General features: G+C 37.4%; 2 protein-coding genes across 2 annotated transcripts; both read left to right on the top strand.

Annotated features, from left to right (window-relative positions):
• Positions 1–258: 258 nt before the first annotated feature.
• LOC133780850 (uncharacterized) lies at positions 259–6,306 on the top strand. The gene is made up of 7 exons (XM_062220274.1): positions 259–470; positions 551–625; positions 1,094–1,155; positions 1,873–5,051; positions 5,337–5,614; positions 5,813–6,136; positions 6,274–6,306. Exons 4-7 carry the CDS (start codon positions 2,414–2,416, stop codon positions 6,304–6,306), a joined length of 3,273 nt encoding a protein of 1,090 aa, XP_062076258.1. The 5' UTR covers positions 259–470; positions 551–625; positions 1,094–1,155; positions 1,873–2,413.
• A 1,402-nt stretch (positions 6,307–7,708) lies between these two features.
• Positions 7,709–12,424, top strand: LOC133780819 (uncharacterized). The gene is made up of 5 exons (XM_062220273.1): positions 7,709–7,825; positions 7,906–7,980; positions 8,449–8,510; positions 9,769–12,378; positions 12,413–12,424. The coding sequence occupies exons 4-5, from the start codon at positions 9,769–9,771 to the stop codon at positions 12,422–12,424; spliced, it is 2,622 nt and encodes an 873-aa protein (XP_062076257.1). The 5' UTR covers positions 7,709–7,825; positions 7,906–7,980; positions 8,449–8,510.
• Positions 12,425–12,835: the final 411 nt, after the last annotated feature.

The raw sequence follows: 12,835 nt of genomic DNA, 5'->3' as shown, positions 1-12,835 counted from the left end.
TGTAAAAATGGTTTTAGAACCATTAGATCAATTCTTGATGGGAGGTATACATAATCAGTGGTATTGATGCAAAGTCAAAACGAGCTTAGCATAAGTGCGCTACGCTCGATCGGGTAAGCATAACTATTGGGTATGAAGTCATATGGACCTAAGGTTTGGTGTGAGTGTTTTACACATAAGGATAATAGGCCTAGCAGGTGATTAAGTCGAAATTATTGAAGTGATAAGGTTTTCATAAGTCAAAAGGTGAAATGATGAGATGAAAGGTGTCAACTTTTGACAATAAGGCTAAATCATTGAAAATAAGGAATTTTCATCAAACCTTATCACTTTGCACGACCATTATTCTGAAAAATAGAGAGAAAAGAAAACCAAAAACCATTTCTTGGCTGGTTTGAAGAAATTCTAAGGAGATCCAAGTGAAAGCAAAGCCAAAGAAGTAGATTAAGCTTAGTTCTAGCCTTTTTATGGTAAGTTCTTGTACTTGGAAGTTAAACTATGTTTTTGAATTTTTCTGAGAACTTATATATGGTGTTTTATCCTTTTTAAGATATTTCTTGGGGTTTCCAAGTGGTTTGAGGTTTAGAAAAGCTTGAAGAGATTGTTTTCGCCGAAAAGTTGCTCGGTAAGTGAAATTTTGTGTTTTATGAGGTTTTTGGGGTTCTTGGAGTACAAGATGATTTTTGGTTATTTGATTGAGTTTATAAGAGAGTATATATGTTTATAAATGTTTGAATATATGTGGAGACTCATTTAATTTGGGCGATGATCTAAGAGATAAGAATTTTATCAAAATCGGTATATGATAACTTTATGATGAATCATGTTGGTATTTGGGATATATGGTTATGGCAGGTTAATTGATGTTGATTATTGGTGTATTTTGATATTTGAGGATAGCTAAAATTAAGGGGAAACTCTGTCAAAATTTCCCCAAATGTCTAAGATAAATCTAATGCTCGATCTAGGTGGTTTAAGGCATTTTAGGCATGTTTTGGGTATGAAATTTGATATGAAGTCTTATGGGTATTTTTAAATGAGAGTTCAATGTATTACTGCCATCATTATGATGAGAAATCCATGCTATTGTCAGGATAAGCACATCAATACCTAAGACATCACTTGTTACACGGTGAAATATATTGTGGACAAAAGGTAAGTAAAGTACTCAACTGCAACACAAGAATTATGTGTTATGTGAAAGTATGCATTATATGAATATTTTGTGAGTAAGTGGTATTAACATACAGTGACACTTCATCATAAATTTGTATGCATGGCATAATAGTGATATGGTAAATTATTATATGATATAAGACCATGCATGATATTATGATGATTAATTATATGATGCCTTTGCAAGTTTTGTGCAACATAAAAGAAAGTTGTAATAAGAAGTTTAAGTTCAGTGCCACTGTTTTGAAAAGGCAAATGAAAGTGTTAATAAGTGTAAACGGAGGCCTATAGTAGGCTTATAGTGGCTGCCCAATAATTTGGGCTAGGTTTAGTGAACCAATTATATTGTTTGCCATATTTCCGTTTTTATTTCTCCTCCATATGAGTTATTGTTATATGTATTGACACCACAGTGTGTGGCCGCCTTAACTCTTGAGCCTGACGGGGCAACGATGGAATAAGGATTTTAATGTGCCCTACTGTGGTGAAGGCTAGCCGGAGGAGAACCCATGGGATTTTGTATTATGTGTGTAACAAGCCCTGCAGGCATTGACCAATTCAAACAGTGTGCACAATATTAAGGGGCCCAAAATTTAAAAAGAAGTTGTATATGTCCATTGATATTGGGTAATCATTAGCATTGCATGCATTACTTTGCTTACTGAGCTTTAGGCTCACAGTTGTCTTGTGTTGCAGGTAGAGAAAGAAATATGTGAATGATAAGAGGAGAACTGAAGCATGGTCCTGACCCTGATTTGTACATATGAACACATCGACCTTTTTGTGGGTTATTTCAGTTATCAGTGAGATGTTTGTAATAAAGTGTGAAGTTATGTTTTGAAAATAAATTGGGTTATTTAATACTTATGTATAATATGTTTGAGACACACTTTATGTTTAATGTAAATAATGTGAAATAAGTTTTCAAGTTTAAAAAAAATATATATATGTCCAGACTTCCGCAGAAATAAATTATGATATAGTTTTAAAACGTAACACCTCAAATATGGTTTTTAACTAAAATAAGTGAGGGTGTTACAAGTTGGTATCAGAGCGCCATGGTTAAAATGTTCTTGTAGACCGTTCATATGTACACATTGAGGAAAGGATAATGCTCAGTTCATCTGTAAGTTTTATGTGTGCATTTATTATGTGCTGGTTGCATGCATCATGTGCTTTATTGGCTAAATGACATAAGTTATGGACATTTTGTCTTAAAAGATATATAATAACACAGATGGATCATGAACATGGAATGGGGGCTACTGAAGGCTCTTGCGGCAATAAATATGAACAAGAAATGGCTCAACTTCGAGCGATGGTGAATAGACAGGCTGAACAAATTGAGAAGTTGTTAGCAGAACAACGACAAAGGCAAGCACCAACACCACCTACTGAAACTCCAACACCTCCACAAGCTCCACCTCCACAAGCTCCACCTGCAGTGCACCCCATGGAACCATTATATGAACGGTTCCGAAAACAACGCCCACCAGTATTTGAAGGTAGCACTGACCCACTTGTCGCACAAGACTGGAAGAGTTCTTTAGAAGACATCTTTGAGTTCATGCAACTAAGTGACAAGGAAAAAGTTTCTTGTGCTGCACATACACTTAAAAAGGATGCTAAGATCTGGTGGGAAGTGGTTAAGCAGACTAGAGAAGTGAATCAGATGACTTGGGCAGAATTTGAACTGGTCTTCAATGAGAAGTTTTATAATGAAGCTGTGTTGACTGCCAAAGTAAGTGAGTTCACTAGATTGCAACAGGGGAATCTATCAGTGGCTGAGTACGCCAGGATATTTGACCGGTTAGCCAAGTTTGCACCAGACTTGGTTAACACTGAAACTAGTAGAGTGAATCGTTTCCTGGAGGGTCTACAACCAGAATTGGCTAGAGATGTAGATATGGGACGTACAGGGCCTCTTTCTTATGCTCAGGCTGTGGAGAAAGCTTTGAGAGCTGAACACAGAGAAGAAAAAATAACAAAAGCTAAAGCTGCTACTAGCATGCCTCGTAGAGACACTCCATTCAACAAAGAACAAAGCCGCTTTCACAATGACAACAAAAGAGGGGCCCAGAATTTCCAATTTAGACAAGGACAGAATAAGAAATTTAAAGGAGGTCAGCAAAACAGGCAACCTGGATTCCAACAAATGCCACGATGTCAAACTTGTGGAAAGAATCATTTCGGGGAGTGCAGGCTTCTAACTAAGAGCTGCTTCAAATGTGGCAAGGGGGATCATTTTATCAAAGATTGTCCATTGATGAAGAACCAACAAATGAAGGATGAACCTCAGAGGACAAATGCTAGGGTGTTCACGATTACTCAGGCTGATGCTGATACCAACAACTCTGTTGTGTTAGGTGATATTTTTGCATCTGGTATTCTCACTCATGCATTAATAGATTCAGGTGCCATGCATTCATTTGCATCATTGACATATGTAAAAAGGTTGGGTAGATCGTGTGAAAAATTGTCAGAAGTTTTTAGTACAATGTTACCATCTGGAGAGATTCTGTATTCTACTCATTGGTTGAGGGGGGTTCCTATTTGCATTGATGGTAGGGAATTATATGCTGATCTAATAATGTTAGAGATGGCCGATTATGAGGTGATTTTGGGTATGGATTGGCTTTCAAAGTATAATGCCACTATTGATTGTAGAAGGAAAACAGTGATATTTAAGCCTTCAGAGGAAGATGAGTTTATGTTTACTGGAGCGACATCAAAAAGTTGCATTCCATTAATTTCTGCTATGAAGGCCAGGCGACTGTTGGAAAGTGGATGTGTGGGTTATCTCGCCAGTGTGGTTGACACGTATAAGGAGCAAAAGTTAAAACCGGAAGATGTACCGGTAGTTAGAGATTTCTTAGAAGTATTTCCAGAAGATTTACCGGGATTGCCTCCAGACAGAGAAATTGAATTTGTGATTGAGCTACTTCCTGGTACAGCCCCTGTGTCCAAGGCACCTTATAGAATGGCACCAGCAGAACTAAAGGAATTAAAGATACAGTTGCAAGAACTCCTGGATAAAAAGTTTATCAGGCCTAGTTTTTCACCATGGGGAGCTCCGGTGCTATTTGTGAAGAAAAAGGATGGGACGATGCGAATGTGTATTGATTATAGAGAATTGAACAAGTTGACAATCAAGAATAAGTATCCACTTCCTAGAATTGATGATCTTTTTGATCAATTACAAGGAAGAGGAGTGTTTTCAAAGATTGATTTGAGATCTGGGTATCATCAATTAAAGATTAGAGAAGAGGATGTACCAAAGACCGCATTTCGAACTCGGTATGGCCATTATGAGTTCCTTGTGATGCCATTTGGATTAACTAATGCTCCAGCTGCATTCATGGACTTGATGAACAGGGTGTTTAAGGACTACCTTGATAAGTTTGTAATAGTGTTTATTGATGATATCTTGGTGTATTCTCGATCCCAAGAAGAACATGAGGAACATTTGAGGTTGACGTTGGAGAAATTAAAAGAAAAAAAACTCTATGCCAAATTTAAGAAATGTGAATTTTGGCTAGAGAAGGTGGCATTTTTGGGCCATATAGTCTCAAAAGATGGTATTGCGGTGGATCCATCAAAGATTGGAGCTGTTAGTAAGTGGAATAGACCAACAAATGTTTCAGAAGTAAGGAGTTTTCTGGGATTAGCAGGCTATTACCGAAGATTTGTTGAAGGATTTTCCAAGATAGCAATGCCATTGACACAACTCACGAGGAAGAATCATAAGTTTGAATGGACTGAAGCTTGTGAGAAAAGATTTCAAGATTTGAAGCAAAGATTGGTTTCTGCTCCAGTACTTACTATTCCATCTGGATCAGGAGGACTTGTGATTTATAGTGACGCTTCAAAGCAAGGTTTAGGGTGTGTGTTGATGCAGAATGGCAAAGTCATAGCTTATGCTTCTAGACAATTGAAGGACTATGAACAGAAGTATCCAACACATGATCTGGAGTTGGCAGCAGTTGTTTTTGCACTAAAGATTTGGAGACATTATCTGTATGGTGAGAAGTGCGAAATATATACCGATCATAAAAGTCTCAAGTATTTCTTCACTCAGAAGGAATTAAATATGAGACAAAGGAGATGGTTGGAGCTAGTGAAGGATTATGACTGTCAAATACTTTATCATCCTGGAAAAGCAAATGTAGTTGCAGACGCACTGAGTAGAAAGTCTCATGGTAATGTGTCATTTTTGAGGAAACTGACAAGACCACTTCAGGAGGACATGTGCAGAGCGGAGATTGAGGTGATCACAGGAAGATTATCAGTGATGACTATTCAGTCTACCTTGTTAGAGAGAATCAAACAAGGTCAATGTGAGGATCCTTACTTGGTGGAGCAAAAAGGTGAATTGGAAAGTGGGAAGGTCAATGAGTTTAGTGTGTCATGTAATGGGATGCTAAAGTTCAAGGAAAGAGTTTGTGTCCCTAATAATGAGGAGTTGAAGAGAGAAATCCTTACCGAAGCTCACAATACCTTGTATTCAATACATCCGGGGACGACCAAGATGTTTAATGACTTGAAAAGACACTACTGGTGGCCCAACATGAGAAAGGATGTGGTCGAATTTGTAGCCAAGTGTTTAACCTGTCAACAAGTGAAAGCTGAACATCAGAAACCTGCTGGTTTACTACAACCAATACGGATACCAGAGTGGAAATGGGAAGAGATTACTATGGATTTTGTAGTTGGATTGCCAAAGACTTCTAAACAACATGATGCTATCTGGGTTATAGTAGACCGATATACCAAATCAGCACACTTTCTTCCGGTACGCATGACTTATACTATGGATCAGTGGGCTGAATTATATGTTCAAGAGGTTGTTAGACTTCATGGAGTGCCAGTATCTATAATTTCAAACCGGGATGCTCGATTTACTTCATTGTTTTGGGAAAGTTTGCAGAGAGCATTGGGCACAAAATTGAAGTTTACTACGGCATATCACCCCCAATCTGATGGACAATCTGAAAGGACCATTCAAACTCTTGAAGATATGCTTCGAGCTTGTGTCCTAGATTTTCAAGGATCATGGGAGAAGTATTTGTGTCTGATAGAGTTTTCTTATAACAATAGCTTTCATGCAACGATTGGTGTAGCACCGTATGAAATGTTATATGGCAGAAAATGCAGATCACCAATTCATTGGGATGAAATGGGAGAAAGAAAGTATCTTGGTCCAGATCTGGTCAGAAGGACAACTGAAGCAGTAGAGAAGATAAGAAAAAGAATGTTAACGGCTCAAAGTAGGCAAAAGAGTTACGCTGATCGAAAGCGAAGAGATGTGGAGTTCAACATTGGGGACAAGGTATTTCTGAAAATTGCCCCTATGAAAGGAGCAATGAGGTTTGGAAAGAAAGGGAAGTTAAGCCCAAGATTTATCGGACCTTTTGAAGTATTGGAAAAGGTGGGAAAGGTAGCCTATAGACTGGCATTACCGCCATCACTGTCAAATGTCCACGATGTTTTTCATGTCTCATTATTGAGAAAATACGTGCCAGATCCTTCACATGTGCTAAACTACGAGCCAATAGAAGTTGAACAAGACCTAACATATGAAGAAAAACCAGTGAAAATTCTTGACAGAAAAGAGAAAGAGTTGAGAAATAAGAAGATTTCACTGGTTAAGGTCTTGTGGAGAAGTTCAAACATTGAGGAAATGACATGGGAACGGGAAGATGAAATGAGATCTAAATACCCAGAGCTATTTGGGTAAGAGAAATTTCGAGGATGAAATTTTTATAAGGTGTAGAGGATTGTAGCACCCACATTATTTTGATATATATAGCCAATAATCACATGATTGCATTGCATTACATATCATACAATATGTATAATTTGAGCATATGCATATTCTTATAAGTGTTTTCATGTATAAGTATAAAAGTTGTGTATGTGATGTCTATATGTATGCTCAATATTATTAACCTTGTGGCATTTGAGTTGTCTTTTATGGGTGTTTGATGTGCTCAAGATATAAGAAAGTATGAAAAATATGGACAAGGCATGGAATTAAGTGTTGGAAGTGAGATATAGAAGGCAAAATAGGCTAAGTAGTGGAAAATAGTACAATGTCGATTACTAGTAATTCGGTGTAAAATTGAGTATTTATGGATTTACCAAATGTAATCGAGGTATGATTAAGGTCTCATTGATGATGTAAAAATGGTTTTAGAACCATTAGATCAATTCTTGATGGGAGGTATACATAATCAGTGGTATTGATGCAAAGTCAAAACGAGCTTAGCATAAGTGCGCTACGCTCGATCGGGTAAGCATAACTATTGGGTATGAAGTCATATGGACCTAAGGTTTGGTGTGAGTGTTTTACACATAAGGATAATAGGCCTAGCAGGTGATTAAGTCGAAATTATTGAAGTGATAAGGTTTTCATAAGTCAAAAGGTGAAATGATGAGATGAAAGGTGTCAACTTTTGACAATAAGGCTAAATCATTGAAAATAAGGAATTTTCATCAAACCTTATCACTTTGCACGACCATTATTCTGAAAAACAGAGAGAAAAGAAAACCAAAAACCATTTCTTGGCTGGTTTGAAGAAATTCTAAGGAGATCCAAGTGAAAGCAAAGCCAAAGAAGTAGATTAAGCTTAGTTCTAGCCTTTTTATGGTAAGTTCTTGTACTTGGAAGTTAAACTATGTTTTTGAATTTTTCTGAGAACTTATATATGGTGTTTTATCCTTTTTAAGATATTTCTTGGGGTTTCCAAGTGGTTTGAGGTTTAGAAAAGCTTGAAGAGATTGTTTTCGCCGAAAAGTTGCTCGGTAAGTGAAATTTTGTGTTTTATGAGGTTTTTGGGGTTCTTGGAGTACAAGATGATTTTTGGTTATTTGATTGAGTTTATAAGAGAGTATATATGTTTATAAATGTTTGAATATATGTGGAGACTCATTTAATTTGGGCGATGATCTAAGAGATAAGAATTTTATCAAAATCGGTATATGATAACTTTATGATGAATCATGTTGGTATTTGGGATATATGGTTATGGCAGGTTAATTGATGTTGATTATTGGTGTATTTTGATATTTGAGGATAGCTAAAATTAAGGGGAAACTCTGTCAAAATTTCCCCAAATGTCTAAGATAAATCTAATGCTCGATCTAGGTGGTTTAAGGCATTTTAGGCATGTTTTGGGTATGAAATTTGATATGAAGTCTTATGGGTATTTTTAAATGAGAGTTCAATGTATTACTGCCATCATTATGATGAGAAATCCATGCTATTGTCAGGATAAGCACATCAATACCTAAGACATCACTTGTTACACGGTGAAATATATTGTGGACAAAAGGTAAGTAAAGTACTCAACTGCAACACAAGAATTATGTGTTATGTGAAAGTATGCATTATATGAATATTTTGTGAGTAAGTGGTATTAACATACAGTGACACTTCATCATAAATTTGTATGCATGGCATAATAGTGATATGGTAAATTATTATATGATATAAGACCATGCATGATATTATGATGATTAATTATATGATGCCTTTGCAAGTTTTGTGCAACATAAAAGAAAGTTGTAATAAGAAGTTTAAGTTCAGTGCCACTGTTTTGAAAAGGCAAATGAAAGTGTTAATAAGTGTAAACGGAGGCCTATAGTAGGCTTATAGTGGCTGCCCAATAATTTGGGCTAGGTTTAGTGAACCAATTATATTGTTTGCCATATTTCCGTTTTTATTTCTCCTCCATATGAGTTATTGTTATATGTATTGACACCACAGTGTGTGGCCGCCTTAACTCTTGAGCCTGACGGGGCAACGATGGAATAAGGATTTTAATGTGCCCTACTGTGGTGAAGGCTAGCCGGAGGAGAACCCATGGGATTTTGTATTATGTGTGTAACAAGCCCTGCAGGCATTGACCAATTCAAACAGTGTGCACAATATTAAGGGGCCCAAAATTTAAAAAGAAGTTGTATATGTCCATTGATATTGGGTAATCATTAGCATTGCATGCATTACTTTGCTTACTGAGCTTTAGGCTCACAGTTGTCTTGTGTTGCAGGTAGAGAAAGAAATATGTGAATGATAAGAGGAGAACTGAAGCATGGTCCTGACCCTGATTTGTACATATGAACACATCGACCTTTTTGTGGGTTATTTCAGTTATCAGTGAGATGTTTGTAATAAAGTGTGAAGTTATGTTTTGAAAATAAATTGGGTTATTTAATACTTATGTATAATATGTTTGAGACACACTTTATGTTTAATGTAAATAATGTGAAATAAGTTTTCAAGTTTAAAAAATATATATATATGTCCAGACTTCCGCAGAAATAAATTATGATATAGTTTTAAAACGTAACACCTCAAATATGGTTTTTAACTAAAATAAGTGAGGGTGTTACAAGTTGGTATCAGAGCGCCATGGTTAAAATGTTCTTGTAGACCGTTCATATGTACACATTGAGGAAAGGATAATGCTCAGTTCATCTGTAAGTTTTATGTGTGCATTTATTATGTGCTGGTTGCATGCATCATGTGCTTTATTGGCTAAATGACATAAGTTATGGACATTTTGTCTTAAAAGATATATAATAACACAGATGGATCATGAACATGGAATGGGGGCTACTGAAGGCTCTTGCGGCAATAAATATGAACAAGAAATGGCTCAACTTCGAGCGATGGTGAATAGACAGGCTGAACAAATTGAGAAGTTGTTAGCAGAACAACGACAAAGGCAAGCACCAACACCACCTACTGAAACTCCAACACCTCCACAAGCTCCACCTCCACAAGCTCCACCTGCAGTGCACCCCATGGAACCATTATATGAACGGTTCCGAAAACAACGCCCACCAGTATTTGAAGGTAGCACTGACCCACTTGTCGCACAAGACTGGAAGAGTTCTTTAGAAGACATCTTTGAGTTCATGCAACTAAGTGACAAGGAAAAAGTTTCTTGTGCTGCACATACACTTAAAAAGGATGCTAAGATCTGGTGGGAAGTGGTTAAGCAGACTAGAGAAGTGAATCAGATGACTTGGGCAGAATTTGAACTGGTCTTCAATGAGAAGTTTTATAATGAAGCTGTGTTGACTGCCAAAGTAAGTGAGTTCACTAGATTGCAACAGGGGAATCTATCAGTGGCTGAGTACGCCAGGATATTTGACCGGTTAGCCAAGTTTGCACCAGACTTGGTTAACACTGAAACTAGTAGAGTGAATCGTTTCCTGGAGGGTCTACAACCAGAATTGGCTAGAGATGTAGATATGGGACGTACAGGGCCTCTTTCTTATGCTCAGGCTGTGGAGAAAGCTTTGAGAGCTGAACACAGAGAAGAAAAAATAACAAAAGCTAAAGCTGCTACTAGCATGCCTCGTAGAGACACTCCATTCAACAAAGAACAAAGCCGCTTTCACAATGACAACAAAAGAGGGGCCCAGAATTTCCAATTTAGACAAGGACAGAATAAGAAATTTAAAGGAGGTCAGCAAAACAGGCAACCTGGATTCCAACAAATGCCACGATGTCAAACTTGTGGAAAGAATCATTTCGGGGAGTGCAGGCTTCTAACTAAGAGCTGCTTCAAATGTGGCAAGGGGGATCATTTTATCAAAGATTGTCCATTGATGAAGAACCAACAAATGAAGGATGAACCTCAGAGGACAAATGCTAGGGTGTTCACGATTACTCAGGCTGATGCTGATACCAACAACTCTGTTGTGTTAGGTGATATTTTTGCATCTGGTATTCTCACTCATGCATTAATAGATTCAGGTGCCATGCATTCATTTGCATCATTGACATATGTAAAAAGGTTGGGTAGATCGTGTGAAAAATTGTCAGAAGTTTTTAGTACAATGTTACCATCTGGAGAGATTCTGTATTCTACTCATTGGTTGAGGGGGGTTCCTATTTGCATTGATGGTAGGGAATTATATGCTGATCTAATAATGTTAGAGATGGCCGATTATGAGGTGATTTTGGGTATGGATTGGCTTTCAAAGTATAATGCCACTATTGATTGTAGAAGGAAAACAGTGATATTTAAGCCTTCAGAGGAAGATGAGTTTATGTTTACTGGAGCGACATCAAAAAGTTGCATTCCATTAATTTCTGCTATGAAGGCCAGGCGACTGTTGGAAAGTGGATGTGTGGGTTATCTCGCCAGTGTGGTTGACACGTATAAGGAGCAAAAGTTAAAACCGGAAGATGTACCGGTAGTTAGAGATTTCTTAGAAGTATTTCCAGAAGATTTACCGGGATTGCCTCCAGACAGAGAAATTGAATTTGTGATTGAGCTACTTCCTGGTACAGCCCCTGTGTCCAAGGCACCTTATAGAATGGCACCAGCAGAACTAAAGGAATTAAAGATACAGTTGCAAGAACTCCTGGATAAAAAGTTTATCAGGCCTAGTTTTTCACCATGGGGAGCTCCGGTGCTATTTGTGAAGAAAAAGGATGGGACGATGCGAATGTGTATTGATTATAGAGAATTGAACAAGTTGACAATCAAGAATAAGTATCCACTTCCTAGAATTGATGATCTTTTTGATCAATTACAAGGAAGAGGAGTGTTTTCAAAGATTGATTTGAGATCTGGGTATCATCAATTAAAGATTAGAGAAGAGGATGTACCAAAGACCGCATTTCGAACTCGGTATGGCCATTATGAGTTCCTTGTGATGCCATTTGGATTAACTAATGCTCCAGCTGCATTCATGGACTTGATGAACAGGGTGTTTAAGGACTACCTTGATAAGTTTGTAATAGTGTTTATTGATGATATCTTGGTGTATTCTCGATCCCAAGAAGAACATGAGGAACATTTGAGGTTGACGTTGGAGAAATTAAAAGAAAAAAAACTCTATGCCAAATTTAAGAAATGTGAATTTTGGCTAGAGAAGGTGGCATTTTTGGGCCATATAGTCTCAAAAGATGGTATTGCGGTGGATCCATCAAAGATTGGAGCTGTTAGTAAGTGGAATAGACCAACAAATGTTTCAGAAGTAAGGAGTTTTCTGGGATTAGCAGGCTATTACCGAAGATTTGTTGAAGGATTTTCCAAGATAGCAATGCCATTGACACAACTCACGAGGAAGAATCATAAGTTTGAATGGACTGAAGCTTGTGAGAAAAGATTTCAAGATTTGAAGCAAAGATTGGTTTCTGCTCCAGTACTTACTATTCCATCTGGATCAGGAGGACTTGTGATTTATAGTGACGCTTCAAAGCAAGGTTTAGGGTGTGTGTTGATGCAGAATGGCAAAGTCATAGCTTATGCTTCTAGACAATTGAAGGACTATGAACAGAAGTATCCAACACATGATCTGGAGTTGGCAGCAGTTGTTTTTGCACTAAAGATTTGGAGACATTATCTGTATGGTGAGAAGTGCGAAATATATACCGATCATAAAAGTCTCAAGTATTTCTTCACTCAGAAGGAATTAAATATGAGACAAAGGAGATGGTTGGAGCTAGTGAAGGATTATGACTGTCAAATACTTTATCATCCTGGAAAAGCAAATGTAGTTGCAGACGCACTGAGTAGAAAGTCTCATGGTAATGTGTCATTTTTGAGGAAACTGACAAGACCACTTCAGGAGGACATGTGCAGAGCGGAGATTGAGGTGATCACAGGAAGATTATCAGTGATGACTATTCAGT

The sequence above is a fragment of the Humulus lupulus genome, chromosome 1 (genome assembly GCF_963169125.1).
Source record: "Humulus lupulus chromosome 1, drHumLupu1.1, whole genome shotgun sequence".
Lineage (NCBI taxonomy): Eukaryota > Viridiplantae > Streptophyta > Magnoliopsida > Rosales > Cannabaceae > Humulus > Humulus lupulus.
The sequence above is the reverse complement of the archived record's forward strand: the minus strand, read 5'-3'. Positions and strand labels throughout refer to the sequence as shown.

Coding starts and splice junctions, on each gene's coding strand:
- LOC133780850 (XM_062220274.1), top strand. CDS start 2,414: ATGGATCATGAACATGGAATGGGGGCTACTGAAGGCTCTTGCGGCAAT. Junction 5,615..5,812: donor TGCTAAAGTTCAAGGAAAGA/GTTTGTGTCCCT, acceptor GCTGAACATCAG/AAACCTGCTGGTTTACTACA. Junction 6,137..6,273: donor CAAAATTGAAGTTTACTACG/GCATATCACCCC, acceptor TTATAACAATAG/CTTTCATGCAACGATTGGTG.
- LOC133780819 (XM_062220273.1), top strand. CDS start 9,769: ATGGATCATGAACATGGAATGGGGGCTACTGAAGGCTCTTGCGGCAAT.